Source organism: Lactuca sativa, chromosome 4 (assembly GCF_002870075.4).
Source record: "Lactuca sativa cultivar Salinas chromosome 4, Lsat_Salinas_v11, whole genome shotgun sequence".
In the NCBI taxonomy this organism is placed as follows: Eukaryota; Viridiplantae; Streptophyta; class Magnoliopsida; order Asterales; family Asteraceae; genus Lactuca; species Lactuca sativa.
In genome coordinates, this window is record NC_056626.2 from 160,133,734 (window position 1) to 160,153,423 (window position 19,690).

The 19,690-nt window shown below is 35.5% G+C and overlaps 1 protein-coding gene and 1 non-coding gene across 2 annotated transcripts; both read left to right on the plus strand.

Moving 5' to 3' along the window:
* Positions 1–9,220: 9,220 nt before the first annotated feature.
* Positions 9,221–9,293, plus strand: TRNAA-UGC (transfer RNA alanine (anticodon UGC)). The gene has a single exon. It is a non-coding gene; the product is annotated as a tRNA-Ala (tRNA).
* Positions 9,294–9,333: 40 nt separating this feature from the next.
* Positions 9,334–11,142, plus strand: LOC111883558 (uncharacterized). Its single transcript, XM_023879879.3, has 8 exons — positions 9,334–9,492; positions 9,863–9,942; positions 10,049–10,116; positions 10,223–10,290; positions 10,388–10,494; positions 10,575–10,624; positions 10,697–10,779; positions 10,877–11,142. Exons 2-8 carry the CDS (start codon positions 9,885–9,887, stop codon positions 10,989–10,991), a joined length of 549 nt encoding a protein of 182 aa, XP_023735647.1. The 5' UTR covers positions 9,334–9,492; positions 9,863–9,884; the 3' UTR covers positions 10,992–11,142.
* The last annotated feature ends 8,548 nt before the right edge of the window (positions 11,143–19,690 follow it).

Here is a 19,690-nt window from a genome sequence, read left to right on the forward strand (position 1 = left end):
TGAAGATGCACTTATTTCAAATGGAGAAAGGGATAGAAAGGGAGATTACATTGGTTATCCAATTTATCAAAACAAAGATTTGTTTGATCGATTGATTACAACATATCAAGAAAGACGAAGAAATAAGAGGAATGGTGAAGTCATAAAAGGAATTCCTCTTGCTAATTGTAAACCGGGAAAAAAATTAGACTTGAATATTATGCAAATTGTCGTGAAGCTCAAGAACATGTTCTTGATGATGTTCATCGTGTTCATGATGTTCAAGGAAAAGAAGTTCAAAACAATGGAGTTCAATGTGATGTTCTTGATGTTCAAGAAAAAGGAGTTCAAGTTGATTCTCAAGATGAAAAAGTTTTTTGCTCAATTGGAGTTCAAACCGATGATATTTTGTGTTCTTGTGATTCGTTTGAAGGAATGATTCCATATCGGAAGCCGGTGGTTCAAGAAATTCACAAATATCAAACTCCAAAAGATTTGATTCAAACTCAAAATGTTCATGTTGTTGAAAGTGGGTTTGTTCATGGAGTCAAGTCTTCAAGATGCAAAAAGATGAGAAAGAAAAAGAAGAAGAAGATTAATTGGAAGAATAAGCGGGTTTACTCACAAAAATCATCATATGTTGTGAAGCCAAAATCCGTGAAGCAAATTTGGGTTCCAAAGCAACAATCTCCAAAGGTTGCATTGAATTTGAAGTCAAAACCCAAAAGTGTTGGTGGTTCTTTTGAAGATGTTCTTGGTTTGATGAAGAACACGAAGAACACGAAGAACGAGTTGTACATCTCGCATGGTGGGTGGTATAATGTTCGATTTGGAGATTTTCTCATTCCGACAAAAGAACCAAGATCTTCCAAATTTGATTCGTTCGTTGAAAACGGAACTCGATTCGTCAAAAAGGTAACTCAAATTCTCAAATGGATTCCAAAACGTCCATGATTTCGATTCGTACTTTACGTTTTTTCATTTTTGATCAATTTGCCTCATTGGATCAAATCCGTTTCAACCCCATTGATTGATCCAATTATTTTTGTTTAGATCAAAATTCCTCAAAATCAATAAATCTTGATTAAGCCCAAACTTAAATCTTGATACTGTTCATATTTGTAAATATCCGATTTCTTCGAAGCCCAATTTACTGATAATACATTGGATCTGCATTCTTAAACCCAAAAATCGTAATACAAATATTATTGAGTCCATATATGGATTATATACTGTTCATGTTTAAGCCCAATTCTTATTTACTGTTCGTATAATCAAAGTTTGAGCCCATACCTTGATATAAGATTTTGTTCATATATGGTTCATCATTCATCAATAAGATTCGTGAATATCAACATAGATTTGAAATTCATAATCGATTATATTTTCCGAATCTTCGGTTAATGGATTGAGCATCGTAATCGATTTCTTAAACTTGAATATTGATCATTGACGTCTAGTGATTGGTTCTGTATCACAATTTATTCATCTGATCTTTGATGTTCAAAATTCGATGTTTATGTTAATTGATTTCAAAGTCGGTTCATGGTTGATTCCAATAGTGATCAATTGTCTGGAATTGAATGTCTAATTGGTGTTCGAAGCACATGATTTGGGAACAAGATTTTGAGGATTCGACCTAAAATTGACGACTTCGATGAATAAAAAGATGATGTCGGGAAATAAATTGGTTGTACTGTGGTCGATGATTTCGATTTTGGAAGTTGATGTTTGAAGTCTTGATTTACAGTCGATCATGGAACTTAATTTTGGAATTTCGTTCGTTTTGGGTTGAACTGTGAAAAATGATGTTTTTGGAATCGATTGTAATTGATGTTGATTTTGAAGTCAATTTTCGAAGGGTTGTGATGTTAAGAACGAATGAAGTATTTGAGTACTTGAACAAAAAGCGAATACCTGTGATTTGGAATAGTTGGATTTTGAACGAAGGATCTGTTGATTTTGATCTTTGATTTCGAAGGGTGTTTGATGTTTGATTTCGAAGGGTTTGGGAAGAGCTGTAAGAATGGTTGATGTCGATTGTTAATGTTGATGAATTTGGGTCCGATATTTTGAAGGGTTAAGCATCGATTTGGGAACAAAGAATGTAAGAACAGATGATCGACTGGAAAAACGAAGGGTATAAGTGAATTGGGAAAAACGAAGAGTCTCTAATTGAACGAAGGGGTACAAAATTTCAAGTGTTATTGTTTTGGAACGAAGGGTGTTTGTGATGAATTTTCGAAGGGATGCTTACAATGGTTTACAGTTGAATAGTTTGATAACGAAGGGTTGCTTTACGAAGGGTCGATTGAAAAAAAAAAGCGAAGGGTTAGTTTTGGGTGTATTTTTCGAAGGGTGTGAAGTTACGAAGAGGAGAGAGAAAGTGAGACTCTTCGTATGTTTGTGAATTGAAAGAAAATGACTGAATTTTCGAAGGGGGTATTTTGGAAATTCATACGAAGACTTTTACTGTTCATTAATGAGTCTTCGTATGCTTCGTGCTTCGAAAGAATTAAGCAAATGACAAAGTTTCGAAAACAGCCCCTGAAGCTTCGAATTTTTGACACTTCGAAAATTAACACAAGTTTCGAATGTTTGCCACTTTTCACCCAAATTCAAAATTTTTTGGAAGCTTCGAATTTCTGGAACAACTCTTCGTATGTTTGAACACAAAGGGCAGAATTTCGAAGATGGTCCCTAAAACTTCGAATTTTGTGCAGTTTTCACCCAAATTCGAAAAAGGACTATTTTTTGCTGAAAAATTGAAGATTGTGCATTTCTGGTCCCTACAGTTTGTGCAAATTGACACTTTCTACCCAGATTTGGAAAAGGGGGAGAGTTTTGCATATTAGGCTGTTTTGGACGCAACGGGTCCCTGCAAGTTTCAAAAAGTGACAATTTCTACCCGGATTTTGAAAAATCTTGCAACTTTCACCCAAAAAGTCAAAAATTTTCATAAATTGAAAATTTTTTGTGGCTTTTTCGTGATTGTTTTTCTGTGCAAGATTTTTGGTGATTCATTTTTGGTACACATCAAGGGGGAGTATTGTGAAGATTATTCCTCGGGCGCTTCTCATCCTTAGTGGGTTTTATAATCATTTTTTTTATTATAAAAAGGGGGAGAATGATGGGTATTCGAAGCTTCTCGGGTTTGTCGAATATTCATTTGCGGATTTGAAGACCGGTGTTACTTCGAGGGGGAGTTTGGTCTTGATCGTGCTAGCTCGTTGGAGATTGAAGCCGGGACATCCAATCCTAACTTTGAGGGGGAGAATGTTAGGGTGCAAAGTCACTCTTGGATGTAGTGTTTTAGGCTTACTCTCTTGTATGTGTAAATGGGTTGAGTCTTTCCTATAAATAGGAAGTGAGTGACTCCTATTATGAAAGGGATTCAATTGGAGTGTTAGACTAGAGAGAGAAACTTGTACAAACCCATTTGTATATCCTTTCTAGATCTAATATGAGCTTACAAAGAATTATTTACTCCTTGTGTTCTTGAATTTGTATTATGATTCACTAGATCTTTCTAATTCCGCACATGCCATCATAATCAACACCACTTCAAAGTCTAAATCCATATAATTGATTTTAGTCGGGTTTAAAGCATCCAAAACATAGATCTGGCCTCCTAGGGTCGATATAATACGTAAAGTTACAAACTTTACATTCATGCATGGGTTATGTAGCTCAAAAGGCCTTAAAATGAGGTTCACAAGTTGCATGGGACTCACATGGCCATAAAGTTGGCACCTTTATGCCATAGAGTCCCTCAAAGATTCCAAATCTAAAGTCTTAACCCCACACATGCTTGCATGCATGAATGGTCCCATATTATGCTCCAAAAAGCCCTAAACTACACCATGAAGGGATCTAGTAAATGAATGGACAAGGTATAGACTTTATACCTCAGGTGAACTAGAAATGGAGAACAAACTCTGGATCTACTTGCTTCCTCTTGATCTCCCAAGCTTCTTATTCCTTCTCAAGCTTCAAAACCACCAAAAACACACAGCAATGACTCAAGAACACTCAAAATGCGCTAGGGTTTCGTGACTGATGTTTGGAGGTGATGGAGGCTGAAGTTGAGGCCAGATAAAGTGTTTAAATAGGGTGCAAACCCTAAAAATCAGGGTTTCACTCTGGCAACCCTACTCGTCGAGTCAAGGTTCTCGACTCGTCGAGTAGATTTCGAGTCATGCGTCCAATCTCCTCCCATTCCTACTCGAAGAGTTTGGGGCCTCCAACTCGTCGAGTTCCTATGTAAAAATGCATAATTCTTATTTAAAATACGTACTAGAAATTGGGCGTTACAACTTAATGGGACTCTAGAGCTCAAAAGAGCTTAATGGATGGTCTTAATTCATGATTGAACTCACACTCTCCACAAAGCTTGCACCTTTATGAGAGAGGGAACCTTAGCATGTCCAGATCTACAAGATTGAGCCCCTAAAACGATCCCTAGCTCACCAAGACCAAGAAAAAGGGACAAAAATGACCTAAAACCAACCCAAAGTAGATCTATGAAATGAATAGCCAAGGTAGACACTTTATACCTTGGAAGTCTTGAAATGGAGATGTTAGAACTAGATCTTCAAGCTCTTCTCCAGAGGTTGAGTCTTTCACCTCCTTCTCCTTTTGCACAAACCACCAAAGGTCTTCTTTTAAGCTCCAAGCTTCATTCAAGGCAATCTAGGGTTTTATGGATGTAGGAAGGGGTGGTGGCCGACTTAAAATGACCTAAGGAGTGGTATAATGTTGCTTATATAGGGTAGAAACCCCAAAACTAGGGTTTTGGTCTGAAGGGAGTATGCCTTGTGTACTCCTTTGTATGCCCGACGTACTCATGAACCACCCGCAACCAATCACCTTTATATGCTGGGCGTATCCTATCTTACGCTGGCATACCCAGCCAATCATGTGCATGCATCCTTGCATGCATGGAACTGATTTGCAAGCTTTTCCATCCAGGGACCAATTATGCCAATAACTTCAAAGTACCATAACTCTCACATCCTAATTCCATTTCCAATGAAATTTATATCCATGAAAAGGTGGCAAAAAGCCTTACGCTCCTAACAACATACCCAAGCCTAAAAACCTTTCGAATAAAACCCCAAACCCATAAAAGACCGAGATATCAATTTACCGTCATACCCTTGGCTTCCGAAGACACAATCAAATACATGGATCACTTAAACCATGGCAACTAGATCCGAAATGGGCTAAATCCTTCCTTTCATGAAGCCCTAAACTCCATGACAACTGATGATTGGGTCGCATCCCCAAGCAACAAGGAAAATCTGAAACCGAGTGTTACAATTGATGTTATAAAAACACGAGCATGGACTAAAATGGCCTTGGATATACTTTAGTCAGCATGAAACAAAGTGAAACTTGCCAGTTAAACAGCCAAACAGTCATCGAAATGTTAGGTAAAACAAAATTAGATATTGTATTGAGCATATAATGACTTGAGGCTTTTTCCATTTCTTACGTGACTTTACAATAGTATTTAAAATCTAGTTTAGTCAGCACGAAACAAAGCAAAACTTACCAATAAAACAATCCAACAATTTTGAGTTATCAACCTTTGGTAGTGTATCTCTACTAAGATCAGCATGTTCTGGATCAACAATACAATATTTGCACTTGAAGCCATCTTTTCCAAGCCTTTTAACAATGTATGAACCTTAAATATTATTACAAACATAGAAGTAATAGAAAAAATTATAGTCGATTGCATAGAAACATAGATTCAGAAATAATAGCTTAAGAGAATATTAACCTGTCACCGTTTAACATCTTTCAAAGAGTTGAAAAACATGAGATCTTTCCAAGAAATATGTTTTGATAGCAACACCTAAGATTCTTTCCTTATCATCAAACTAAAGCTCCACAAACTTGGCAAAATAACTGAAGCAATAATAATAACCAAACACCAGCAACTAATGTACAAAAGATGGTAGGATTTAAAAAAAAAAAAAAAAAAAAGAGGCTATTTTGCAGCTTCAATTTTTATTTATTATGAATCACCATCGTTCACACCTTACCAAAAGCTTCCAAAATTGGATTAGACTACCACATAAAGAATGCATATAAATATGATGGTTTATTATTAATATATAGTAAAAAAAGTGTACAAACGTAAAGTGCAGTGGTCTATTTAATTAGCAAATTAGGCTTATCAATTGAAGACTTCAAATAGGTCATTCAAGTGAATAAAATTGAAGAAGATAGAAAAACCTCAACGCAGTCCATAACAGCCAATATAGACTATCCTTGAGCCTTTTCCAAGTCTTTTTCCTTTAGAGTTCTACTACCTGCTCTCCAATCACATAAACCAATTTCAAAATAAATTCAACTTTCATGTAATTAATCTCAATTAAATAAATCAGGTACAAATTTGTAGTTTTGCAAATTAATGTATTTCATCAAGTATAGAAGGGGTTCCGATAAAAAAATTACGGTGTAGAGCGTTTGCCCAATATTGAATCATTGAATGTACACAATGGCTCTTACCAACTATTGCACCCAAACCCAAATCACCAATTTTTACCTAATATATTCATTTATTCATTCAATAATTATATATGCTCCTTAATTGATTTAGAGTAAATTACATGATTCGTCCCTGGTTCAAGTGCAAAAATACATGTTTAGTCCCGATTTTTGAAAATTAACTCGGACCGTCCTTCATTTGTATTAAATTTACATGTTTCATTCTTCAGTAGTTTAAAATTACACTATTCATCCCTTACCAAACATAAAGTGTGTATTACCCTTACTATTTTCTTTTTCAGTTTATTTATGATTTCTTTTGTATTTATATAATATACAGTAAATAGATTCTCATCCACCCCACCCTTTTAAAAGTCTAACCTAACATAAAGATAGTTACATTCCCTCTTAAATTACGATCCAAATCAACTGCAACTACAAAAGTATGAAAATGACCTGCTTACATAAGGGAATTAGGGATTTCTCACCGGAGTGCAGATCTGCAACCCTCTACTACAACTCTGGCGGCGATCGTCTCTCCGTCTTTCATGCCCTTTCTCTCTTGGTATCACATCAGAACACACACACACACACACCAGGTGTGTGTGTGTTTTGTGTCTCGCTTCTCTTTTCTCTGCCGATTAGTAACACAATAGATGGAATGTGAAAGATGAAAGGGGTGGTACCAAAGGTCCAATTCTTTTTGTTTAGGGAGAGGTCAGTATTGATCTCATCGTTGATTTTGATCGGTGGTCAGATTCTAATATATTTGAGGGGTTTTGATTTGTGGTGTGATTCTAGTATATGGTGCTGGTACGATACACACACAGAGAGAGCGAGAGATAAGCACACACACTAGATTTTGATCAAGAGGTGGGTGGTGTAGAAATAGGTAGGCGGTGGTGCTCTTCCTAGGGTCGATCTCCTCTATCCGAAACCCTAGATTTGAGGCGGTGCCTAGAGAATGCTAAGGACTCAAGTATGAGATTCGAAGAAAGGAAACATAAGACGAGAGTGGTATGGTGTTTGAGGGTTTGATGGCTTCCGAGGTATCTTGTAGTGGGCGTAGATGTCGCTGAAGTCTGGAGTCGGTTGGTGTTGGCGGTGATGATGGATAAGAGACGTACTGAATAATAAGAAGAAGAAGAAGAAAAAAGGAGGGGGGGGGGACGAGCTAATTTACTCGTTTTGTTTTAAAAGGAAATTATAGTTTTTTATAATAAACAAATCTATAAATAATTAATAAATAACAAATGAATAGAAAATAAATTAAAATAAATAAATAAGGGCAAAATGGTCTTTTTATGTCTGGATGGATGAAACTTGAAAGTTTTAAACTAACAATGGTCGGCCCGAGTTAATTTTTGAAAATAAGAACTAAACGTGCTTTTTTGGCATCTGTACGAGGGACAATTCGTGTAAATTACTCATTGATTTATAATAAATGTTTAAAAGATCAATATTTGTACCTGACCTATATTGCCATTGATGAAAGTATCGTTGCAATTGAGATCTTTGTGAATCGTTCACACATGTATAGATAATCCAACCTTTTCAATATTTTCCATGACCACTTCTTCAAGGCCTACATCGAAATCTCTGTATGTTTCTTCTAGTAAGGTTGTCGGGGGTATAAACTTCGGTGATGAAGTGTAAGGTGTTCCACTGCGTGTCTCTCTATTCTCGAAACAGAGTAATTATGTTGTTCTTCAACGACGTTAATAGTTTCACCTTGGAGTAAAGTCGTTCCATCATAGATTGATCATGGCAAAAGTTCCTCAATTTCACTTGATTTAAAAAAGAAAATAAAAAAGTAGGGCTCAGATTATAAAACACAAAAAATTGAACCTTCAACCACCTTCGTGATGGTTGTCGTGGCCTCACCAAGTTTTTCCATAAAGAAAACTCATCATCGGCTCAATAAAATGAGAACCCATCAAAAGAAGCAAGCAAAATCCAACCCATCAAAGGAGAGGGTAAGTTGGTGAAATCGATTTGAACACAGAAACGTAAGCAAACATACCTTAATGGAAAGCAACGGTGGCTAATGTTGATACCGATTAGTCGATATCTCAAATGGAAATAGATAGATGTTAGAGGTTAGATACGATGGAATACTTCTAGAAGTACATCGACCAACAACGACATATCAATCGTTGTTTGCCACAAAGATCATGGGTGGTGGTAGGAAGCAATCGTGCTGGTGTTTGCCAGAATTTGCAATCATTACAGTGTTTTCCAGAGTTTTCAATTGTTACAGTAGTCAATAGGTTCATTTTGAGAGAGAGAGAGAGAGAGAGAGAGAGAGTACATTAATGAAATATTTTCAATCGGTGCGGTTGTTGAAGAATGTCATGTGTTATAGAGGTGGAAGAGATTGCTTGAAAGCAAAAAAAAAGGTGAATAGTTATGTATAAACCGTAGATTGAAAGCAAATTGGAGAAGATGATTGGTTGTTTTACTATTCATTATGAATTAATATAGTATATTAAAAATTTATTGAGTTATATGAGATCCATGTAATTTAAAAATCTCTTCGAAAAACTTTTAAAACGTTATAATGTGGATGTTCTTATTGTTAATAATAAAAATAAAAAATAAAAAAAAAAAAAAAAAAAAAAAAAAAAAAAAAGTGCTCATGAAGTCATGAGTTACCATCCAAAGTCCAAACTTATAAGTTTTATTTTTGGTCTTAGTGGGTCCTAGTCAATAATAAAAATCATGATATCAACAACAAGATGGGGATGTAGCTCACATGGTAGAGCGCTCGCTTTGCATGCGAGAGGTACGGGGTTCGATACCCCGCATCTCCATTTTTTAATACTTTTTTTTGCGGAATGAAGGTGAAAGGCAAGTATACTGGATTATACTGTTATAATCGTAAAGTCGGTTTGGGCCGTCGTGCTTTCATCAAGAGCCACGAAAAACTAAAGTCTAAAACAAACCATCTCTCTCAACTCTGGAGCTCTGAAGCCTTTACATCTTTGTTAGCATCTCCGGACAATCCCAAAGGTACTCTCTCTATCTGATTCTTTTTATCATCATCTGTTATCCCTTCTCAAATTCCCAATGCCTGGTTTTAATTCTTGTAATCGGGAAAATATAAAGAAAACCTAATCAGTCCATGTATAAACTTCATATGGGTTTTCATGCTTCTTTCTCGTTTTTCGCTTACTTAAGCGATGCGGAATTACATTTCAGTTCAGCATATGGCTTTTTGATATGTATGCGAGAAATCCTAATCATGTTTTATCTGCCCACCAAGTGTTTGCGTATTTGCCTCTACGAATAAACTTAAAAAAAGAATCTAATCTCTTAGTAGCTTCTAATCAGGATGCTCTATCCAGCTCTTAATTCGTAATGTTTTCCATTTCTTCTTCAGATCGTGTGGCTCTTCTACTATTATGTTCATTTCTAAAATTTCCAGACTTGGAGCTCAGGCGTTCAAGGGATTATCAAAAGGTTTGATCTTCGATCTTTCTGGATGCTGTATGAGTTGTCATAACATAGTTCATAGATGATTGTTAGCTGTTCTGAATTCTGATTCCTTTTCCCCCTCAAATTTCAGCCCCACTAAGAATTCCATCAAGAAGGTCGTTTTTCCCTAAAGTTCAGAATGACTATTTGTTTTCCTCGGTTAGTTGCATTTATTCCTAATGCAAGAATGCCTAATTTCACTCTTATAATCTATTCAATTTTGAAGTATTCCTGATATAATGAAATTATGCATCACTTCTTTCAGAGTCATAAATCATTCTCCACCACACCCACTGGCAATTCACAAGGTGAAAACGAAGACAACAACCAAAAGTGAGTATCTGTTTTTTTCATCAAAAAATCTAACCCTAAATTTCTTCATCTTTTTCGTATTCAGTTATATATTTATAACCTTGCTTGACCTTTGTAGAATCTCTGTGACATTCTTTGACAAAGATGGAGAAGAACAAGAAATCAAAGTCCCCATTGGAATGTCAATGTTAGAAGCTGCCCATGAGAATGACATAGAGCTTGAAGGTTAACTAAACTCAATATATCAAACCATATTTCATTCACAATTACTATTTGGCTTAAATCAATTTCAATTTAATTAACAGGAGCATGTGAAGGATCTCTTGCTTGTTCCACCTGTCATGTCATTGTGATGGTATGCTATTATTATTTAACATGCATTGGACTAGGACTGATACTGATGTGCTGTCAATCTGTGATTGGTCAGGATGTGGAACAGTACAACAAGCTAGAAGATCCTACAGACGAGGAGAATGATATGCTAGACCTTGCTTTTGGACTGACAGAAACGTAATTTTTTTTTTTTTTGAATTATTATTTTATAAGTTTCTAGAATTTTGTTAAATTTTATATAATGATAAGTGATTAAGTTGTATGTTTGGTGTAGGTCTCGACTTGGTTGTCAAGTAATTGCAAAACCTGAACTTGATGGGCTTCGGCTTGCTCTTCCTGCTGCTACAAGAAATTTTGCTGTTGATGGATATAAACCAAAACCACATTAATTATATATTTTTATTTCGGATCATTTTTGTAGCATTTGTATGCGAGTGGATTATATCGGTGTTTGTTTGACTGATGTAGGAGATAATTGCAGAACATGTGACATTGGCAAATTTATAGACTTGATAATTAATTGGTTGTGTTGTTGCATAATGGCATTGGGTTCATAATTTTTGTTAAGTGGATTGAAAGATGATTTAGGTTTTGTTTGGTTGATGTTTATGGAATTGAATGTTTGTCTTAATGGTAAGAATGTGAGAATTTATAAGCAAGGTTTCATGTTGAAGAGTGGATATTAATTTTGAAACATTGTGATTTATATTTAGCATATTGGCTGGATCGGTTAATGGTGGTGTAAAACTTTTTAGGTATGTTTGGTAAAAATAGTCTTTGGCTAGCAGCCAAAAGTTAGAAACTTATAGCTGTTATTTTTGTTAGTGATTCACAAAAGTTGTTGTAAACTTTTGAAATGTGTAAAATTTCGTAAAGCATAGCTCTTAAAGGTTCTCAAAAAAACTTTTGAAATGTATAAAATTATGTAAAACATAGCTCTTAAATATGTTTTAAATAGTATTACAATGCTTAAATGGATCCTTATTTTTTTCTTTTTACCCCATACAATTTCCACGATTTCATTGCGAAATGAGATGACCCATGCTAAACCCTTTATCCTTAAAGATTTTCCAACAAGCAACATCTCTAGGAGTCTACATAAGAACAGTCTACATTCCCTTTTACCGCCAGACTATTATAGTTAAGGGTGAGCATTCGAACCGGACCGGATTGGTTTTTCAAAAATTGGTGGACCTTGGACTGAGCCTGTTAAGGCTTACAAGGTGTAGGTCTACGCCCGGTTCCCGAATCTTGGATATAGGGTTGAGCATTTGGACTGAACAAGACCGGACTAAACCAGCTCTTTGACCAAATCGGTTTTGCAGAAATTAGTGAACCTTGGATCGGATTTGTTGAGGCTTACCAGATCCAAGTTCATGTCCGGAGGTCCAAGTGTTCACCCCGAGTTATGGTATGTATACACCCTTTACAAGGGTGATTTTGAAAGTCCCAAGAGGGTTACATCAGTGGGTTTGGTACTTCAGTAGTTGATACACACTAGAAGCTTGTGGATACAAACATATATAATTATAAACCAATATTCAGCTTCTAAAAAATAGTCGTCAATCCAGTGACTATCGTATATAGTCATTGTGAATGACTTGAAATCCAAAACTCCCAAAAACCAGTAGGCATGTGGTATATTGACAGAGATGTAAAGCTGCACAAAAGGATGGAATTAGGTAATCATCAGTTAACATTTTTTTATAAGTGATTATTACTCAGGTAATGACCATGAAACACGCGTATATCGTATTGTACTCAGACCACGCTGGGTAAATGGATCCATCATGCATGTTACGCCAGTCCTCTTGTAACATCCCAAAAATCAAGGAAAAATTTTTATTTTAAAACCAGCCCAAAATCCTTAAGTTTTACAAAACAAGTTCCCAAAGATCATTATCATGAATCAGAGTATCCCAAAATCATCAAAACACATAAATTATGGATGATGTGCATGATCAAGACTTCGCCTTTCCCTTGTCCTCTAAAGTACCTGAAACCATAAAAATCAAAAAGTAAGCCAAAAGTTAGTGAGTTCCCTCAAAATACCACCACACAACATATAACAACATGCATACTGAGTCCACAACCATTGGACTGGATTACCCCTAAGCCCATAACATGATTCTGGTTTGCCCACCTAGCCCATAACTCATGTTTGGATTGCTCCCGAGCCCACAACATATGTCTGACTTGCTCCAAAGTTCGTTGGCTTCCGCACAGAGCAGTATTGCGTCAACCCAACTGCACTATGTCGACATATGCAACAGATAAAACACATAACAACAAACATATAATCATGCAGATCTAACAAATCACTACAACATAGAAACATCTTATACTAGGATACATAGCCTAGTGGGTCGACATTTGTGCCTTCGACCCACTAGTACAGTGAGGACAACTCATATCACAGTCTGAAAAATAATTGAACAGATCACTACTCCAAATGCTATCTCCACCATCATCTGATCAGATGGGTGTTACAACTCTCCCCTACTTGAATCAGATTTCATCATCGAAGTCTAATGTTGTGAATAACTCGGGGTAGTGCTCTTGTATCTCTGCATCGGGTTCCTAAGTCCACTCGGAACCCTTCCAGTGCTGCAACTGAACCTTGACTAGAGGTACAACCTTGTTACGCAAGGTCTTCATTTTCCTATCCAAAACTGTCATTGGCCTCTCAACATAGTCCAGGCGCTCATTAAAATGAATATCGTCCAAAGGAACCACTGCTGAATCATTAGCTACATACTTCTGAAGCTGAGAAACATGGAAGGTGTTGTGAATCTGACTAAGCTCCATAGGTAGATCTAGTCGACAGGCTACCTTGCCTACCCTGGCCACTACTCGAAACGGCTCAATAAATCAGGTCCCATACTTGCCCCTCTTTCTGAAGTGTATCACATCCTTCCAGGGTACTTAGTTAGTCCAATACATATCAAATACATCATTTAACAATAAACAATTCAAAAGAGGTTTTCTAGAGTTCATATTCAATGTACTTAGTTAGTCCAAGAAAAAGTAGTAAAAACAATTATAAAATATAAATAGTTAGGATCCCATGATATTAAGATCCAATCATACACTCCTATTTTGATCTTACCAAAAAATGAGTCACGTATGATCAGGTCGATTTACATAGGTCGGATCAGAAGATCGTACGACTATACGATCAGGATCATGATTTGAACAATGTTGCTTCCACGTAAATATAGATACCATAATCATCTATGTGACTAGTGATGCACATTTTTTGAGTTACGAAGGATGTGGTTTGTGTTCAAGGTATGGACATTGTTATTAAATATTTATCATAATTTATTAATCTTTAGATTAAAAAGTAATTTTGAAACACAATGTGGTTTTCTTAAAAGATTTAGAATATATGTGATAATAAGTAAATAACAAGGTTTTATTTAACCAAAAGGACGATTAGATATACTGAAATTGCAAAGGCTCTCCAGTATCAAATAAGGGGTTGTAGAAATGATCTCAAGAAATTACTAATTAGAATGGGTGTGAACATGATTAAGAAATGAATATTCTATCATTGAATGTGTGCGATATTGGCATCAAGAAGAAGATGAATGGGATTAGTAGGTTATGTTTAAACAATGGAGTTAATTGTTTAGTAGGTTATGTTTAAACAATGGAGTTAATTGTTTTAATTTTACGTGAAACCTTACTCACTAGATTGAACATCTTTTTTAAGACTAGGAAATCAGGAATGTTAAGGGTAACTATAACTTTTTACTTTAGAGTTAGTTTGGCTTGTGATAGATCGAGTAGTATTCTCTTAATATGGATCCAACAATTTTTATGAAGAAAAAGGTGTACTTTATGGATCATTTGGTTATTGTAGAGAGTGTTAGGCTTAAATACAACACTTTGTTGCTTCATAGGAAATGTTTAAGCTCCTTAAGACATTCACACAACACATAATTTATGGTGTCATATCTTATCTTTTATGAATTGCTACCCAAGAAATTATGTATTGTTTGGTGAATTTAATGTAGTTACAAGCATTGAAGAAAGAAGTGGTTCGATGTTTTTCTCGAATTCAACAGATCACTTCAACAATTAACTTAATGATATTGTTGAGTTGGTGGGTGTTCCTATTGGTGGAATTTTGTTTTACTAGAATAAAAAAAATAAGGACAAGATGAGTAAATTGGATCGTTTTTCTTGTGTTTGACCATCTTTTGGATGTCTTCACAGATATGAATGTCATGATTGTGGAAATGAGAATCTCTTATCATCATCCTATTCTTCTATATAAAGAAATAAGAATTGTGATTATATTCCTTATCTGTTTAAACTTTTTGACTCTTGGATTGACTTGGAGGGATTTTATGAAATGGTTTGTGAGACTTGGAATGATGTTTAACCTTGCGATAATGATAATAAGTTAATCTTTTTCAAAGATAAACTTAAGATGTTAAAAGGGAAGATCAAAAGTTGGAATGTAGACTACAATAAAAAAGAAACATGAAGAGAAGAATATGATTCAAAGTATATTGTTGTCCACATACGAGTTGGAAGGTGATGGGTTTAGTTCTTGTATCATGACCGAGGGGAAAAAAGTATTTGATTAGGCTTTTGAGTATTGTTGATAAATTTGAGTCGCTTAACACGAATCACAAAGAAAATATAAAATGGGTAATCGAGGGTGATGAGACTTCTAAGTATTACCATAGGATTCTTAGGAAGAAAAGAACATAAATATTAAAGGTGTGAAGTAAATAAGGATAAGATTAATATAATTAAATATGATTTTTTGACATTATACAAGAAAAAATTCCAAAAATGTCATGGTGGTCGGATTACCAGCATAAGTGAGCAATTTAGCGAATTGGATCCCTCTCTGATCCTTGGTCTTAAAATGCAACCTACTTTAGAGCTGGTGCGATAGGCTGTGTTGACATGTGGTAGTGATGAAGATCTAGGAGCGTATGGTTTCACCTTCCTTTTTATTAAAAGGTACTGGTACTTACTACAAATTGATGTCTTTAACTTCATGAAACATTTTTGACATGTGTAGTATTCCTTCAGGCTATAATTCTTCCTTCATCACTTTGATAGATAAGGTTTCAAATCCGATTGACATAAAAGATTTCAGACCTATAACGTTGACTGGGATTCAGTACAAATTTATATCAAAACTTTTAGCTCTCAAACTAACTAAATTTGTGGCTCTGGTTGTGAGCATGGAACATTTTGCCTTTGTAAAAGGAAGACATGTTTTGGATGGCCCACTAGTTGTTAATGAAATTATCGATTGGTTCAAGAAAAAGAAAAAGGAGTTGATGATTTTCAAGATTAGTTTTAGAAAGGCGTATAACTATTTATCTTGGGACTATCTTATCAAGATAATGAATTTTATGGGGTTTTCTCAAATATGGTGTAACTTGATTTGTAGGTGTTTGAGGTCGGTTAAATCTTCTGTTTTGATGAATGGCAACCCAATTGAAAATTTTGATATCAAACTTGGGTTAAGACATGGAAATCCCTTGTCTCGCTTTTTATTCAATCAAGCCATATAAGGGTTACATGTGGTTATTGAGGCTGCAAAGGATGCTAATTTGTTCTAAGGGGAAGATTTAGACAGTGATGTGATGCATATTTCTCACTTGTTTTACATAGATGATGTGGTGTTTCTAGGAGAGTGGAATAGGAAAAATATTCTTAATATTATTGTAACATCTGGATCGTTGAGGTATGTTTTTTAAAATAATTTATGAGTTTTTATTTAGTATGATGTTGAGGATGTTTTAATGGGTTTGATTATGGAACAATTGAGTGTATCATTTTGGGTGTTTTAAAAGTGAAATTTTTATCAGTATTTTTGGGATGTTACAAGTTGGTATCAAAGCCTTGTTTTGAGGGATTCAATCACACTCTCGGGTATGTCTGAACTTAAACTAATAAGTTGATAAATCTTTTTTTAAGAAAAATAAATGTTATAAAAAGAGTTTTACAAAGAAAGGGGTGCGATGTGTGCTATCATCCAAGATCAAGTTAGTTCCCAAAATACTCACAAATGAGTATTATGCGTTGGTGTGCAATTATGTGAGTTGCATGCTAGAATAGGGCTAAGGATGCCTTCAGGAATAGCATGATAGAATTATCTGATATATGTGATTCCTGATAGCATAGCAGGAAGTGAATATTATGTGCTAATTGGAGTCTAGATTGACAAAGTTAATTGCTAAGTGTATGTTGAAAAATTGTATATGATTAGGATCATATAGCCTTAGAATGATTGATTCTGCCTTATTTCCCATTCCTTGTTTGGTTGTGGGCTTAAGCTATAATCATTTGTTTGACAATCTATTTGATCAAATATTGTTTAATTTTAATGCATAAGACAACCAATGGTGTTGGTAGAGGTTCCTAGTAATGCATACATAAGTGATATGAGGATACTTAGGAGAGCATAGGGAGCGATGTAATATGAAGTAGTATGACATGTATGCTGATTAACATAGGGATTCATTTGAACTGCCATAGTGAAGTGACTTACAAGATTCAGTATAGTTCTTGAGGAGAGTACGGATAGGTGTGGAAAGTAGTATTAAGTATGTACTACTGGAAGCACATGATCCGTACTTGAATCAAGGAGAGTCACGAATATCCTAAGGATCTTGTAGCGTAAGAGTTCCCTCGAGTATGTTTTGATCGTTTGTATGTTTGCCTTTCAGTATGGTGGTGAGCACTCAAGGAGGAGGTTCTGGTTCAGGTTCTGGTGTTGAGCCGATTGATGAAAGGATACACGAGTTATTATGTCAGTGACCACTCACGGTATTCTGGATGCGAATCCTATGATGTTTGGTACCAATAAGGAGGGGATCATTGAGTTGCTAGATGAGTGTCTGGGCACTTTCCGTACTGAGATTTTGGCTACTGTCGCATCAGGCACTCTTACTTTTCGAAAGTTTTGTGCATGTGAGGCTCCTGAGTTCTTCGAGAAGAAGGACCCATTGTTAGCAGGAGGGGGACTGAAGATATGGTGAATGTCGTTCGGACAAGCTTCTGCCTTGCAGAGTCGAAGATCAGGTTTGCATCATGTCTACTGAAGGACAGAGCTCATGATTCGTAGGAGGAGATAGGTCATGCCTTGGGAGAAGAGCTCGTTGAGGAGATGACTTAGGATAAATTTCTTACTAGATTCAGAAAGAGTTCCTGCCTGCTATTGAGGTACAGCTGTGAAAACCGAGAGGTTTCCGTCACTGATGACCAATAAGAAAGAGTAAGAAAAATTTATGTAATAGCTTAGTATTTTACCATTTGATTTTGAGATAATAAAAATCAAATGTGCCATTACATTTACTTATTAAAACGACTATTAGGCTTAAAAATTAGCATCCAAAAAGTTGTACCATTTTCTAAGTTGGTTAACATACTTGGAAAGTACTAATTTTCGTGATCTCAAGGATAAAATATTTGTAAAAATCTAACTCCAAAGGAAAGAGTTATGGATTTTATAAAAATAGAAATAAACCATGTAATTAAAATTAATTACATCAAAATGGTACTTAGATATCGGTTGAGTTTTGACTAAAATTGCAAAAAAGAGATTCATAGTACTCCTTAAGATATAAACTTTAGGACAAAGAGTGCCAAAAACGGGATCCGTATGAGAGAGATATGATTTTTGTAAAATCGTATATTTTTACCCCCGTTTGGCACAAAAATGAAAGTCAAAACTAGCTAAAGCAACATAAAGGAGAGTTGTAGTACCCATTGAGATCATCACATAGATATAAAGAGGGCTTAGATCGGAGCTCGCACGAAGCTTATGATTTTTGCAAAATCGTTTCGTGCGTGCGAGGTTTGCGTATATGCTCGTCGCACACTTGACACCGGATTCAAGCAGATTCTGAGTGACGTGGCCAATTTGGGAAGTGACACGTGGCCTTCTCTAAATGGAGCCACAACGATCATGCGTTACGTGCACAGATATTTGCGCCACGCACACCCTAAATCTATGACTATAAATAGAAGGCCTTGCAGATCATCCTGCATACCTTTTATTCTCACTCTCTTTGAAATTATCGAAGTTGCTGCCTTTGGAGCAGTCCTCGGAGTACCGAGTCTGATTCAACCCTACACCAACGGTCTCATGCGACTAGGGTGAGTTTACGGCCCCAATTTCACTATTTTAAATGTTTTATGATGTGGGGGGGGGATACATTCTTATCAAATTGCTTTATCAAAATATATTTATATTCATAAATATCAATGGTTTTATAAAGGTTAAAGCCTTAGGATAATGTAGCTATAGATATTATGCCTAGTTGTAAGCTACGATATTATACCTAAGAGTTATGATGTCCGATAGTCTAGGAAGAGATAATACCTAAATGTTATAATGGCCAAATTTTTAGGATAAATTAGTACCTAGAACTAATGTTGATTAAATATAGGGATATGCATTGTACCTAATCGTTACTCTGCCCAAATATCCAGTTATCAAATTAACCATAATTAGGGTATATATGTATCGCAAAATAAAATATATGCATATACATACAAAATAATTATGAGATCTAATAGATATAATTATCAAATATAAAATTAAAGGAGTTTATATTATGATAATTATGGGAAATCACTAGGAAAGATAAAACATAAAAGGTAAAAGATAAATACCTAACGTTAATGCGTTAGTGAGTTGTTAATATTCATCCTTAGCCTGATTAAATTTGGCTACCACGATACGTCTGCACTCACCAACATTATGTTGACGTTTTCAAAAATACATGCATTCTCAAGGAGATGAGTGTGGAGGATAGTCGTGCCGAGGATGAGGTTTTCAAGGAAGCTTGTTAGAGTGTTGTTCCGTCTATTTGTCATTTCTAGTTATGTTTAGGACGTGTGCTTGACCCTTTTAAACAGTGTAATCCCAAATAAATTATAATAAATAAAAGCATTGTTGTGATATACTTTTGTGTTACGTTATATATATATATATATATATATATATATATATATATATATATATATATATATATATGTCTCGATCCAATATCCCCCACGTCGTAACGCCCGGTGTTTCCCTCGCTAGCCGGGGGTGTGACAT

What these genes read in the sequence shown, in the direction of transcription:
- LOC111883558 (XM_023879879.3), top strand. Translation starts at nt 9,885, where the DNA reads ATGTTCATTTCTAAAATTTCCAGACTTGGAGCTCAGGCGTTCAAGGGA. An exon ending in CCTGTCATGTCATTGTGATG is followed by an intron (nt 10,625 to 10,696) that starts GTATGCTATTAT and finishes GTGATTGGTCAG; the next exon opens with GATGTGGAACAGTACAACAA. An exon ending in GCTTTTGGACTGACAGAAAC is followed by an intron (nt 10,780 to 10,876) that starts GTAATTTTTTTT and finishes TGTTTGGTGTAG; the next exon opens with GTCTCGACTTGGTTGTCAAG.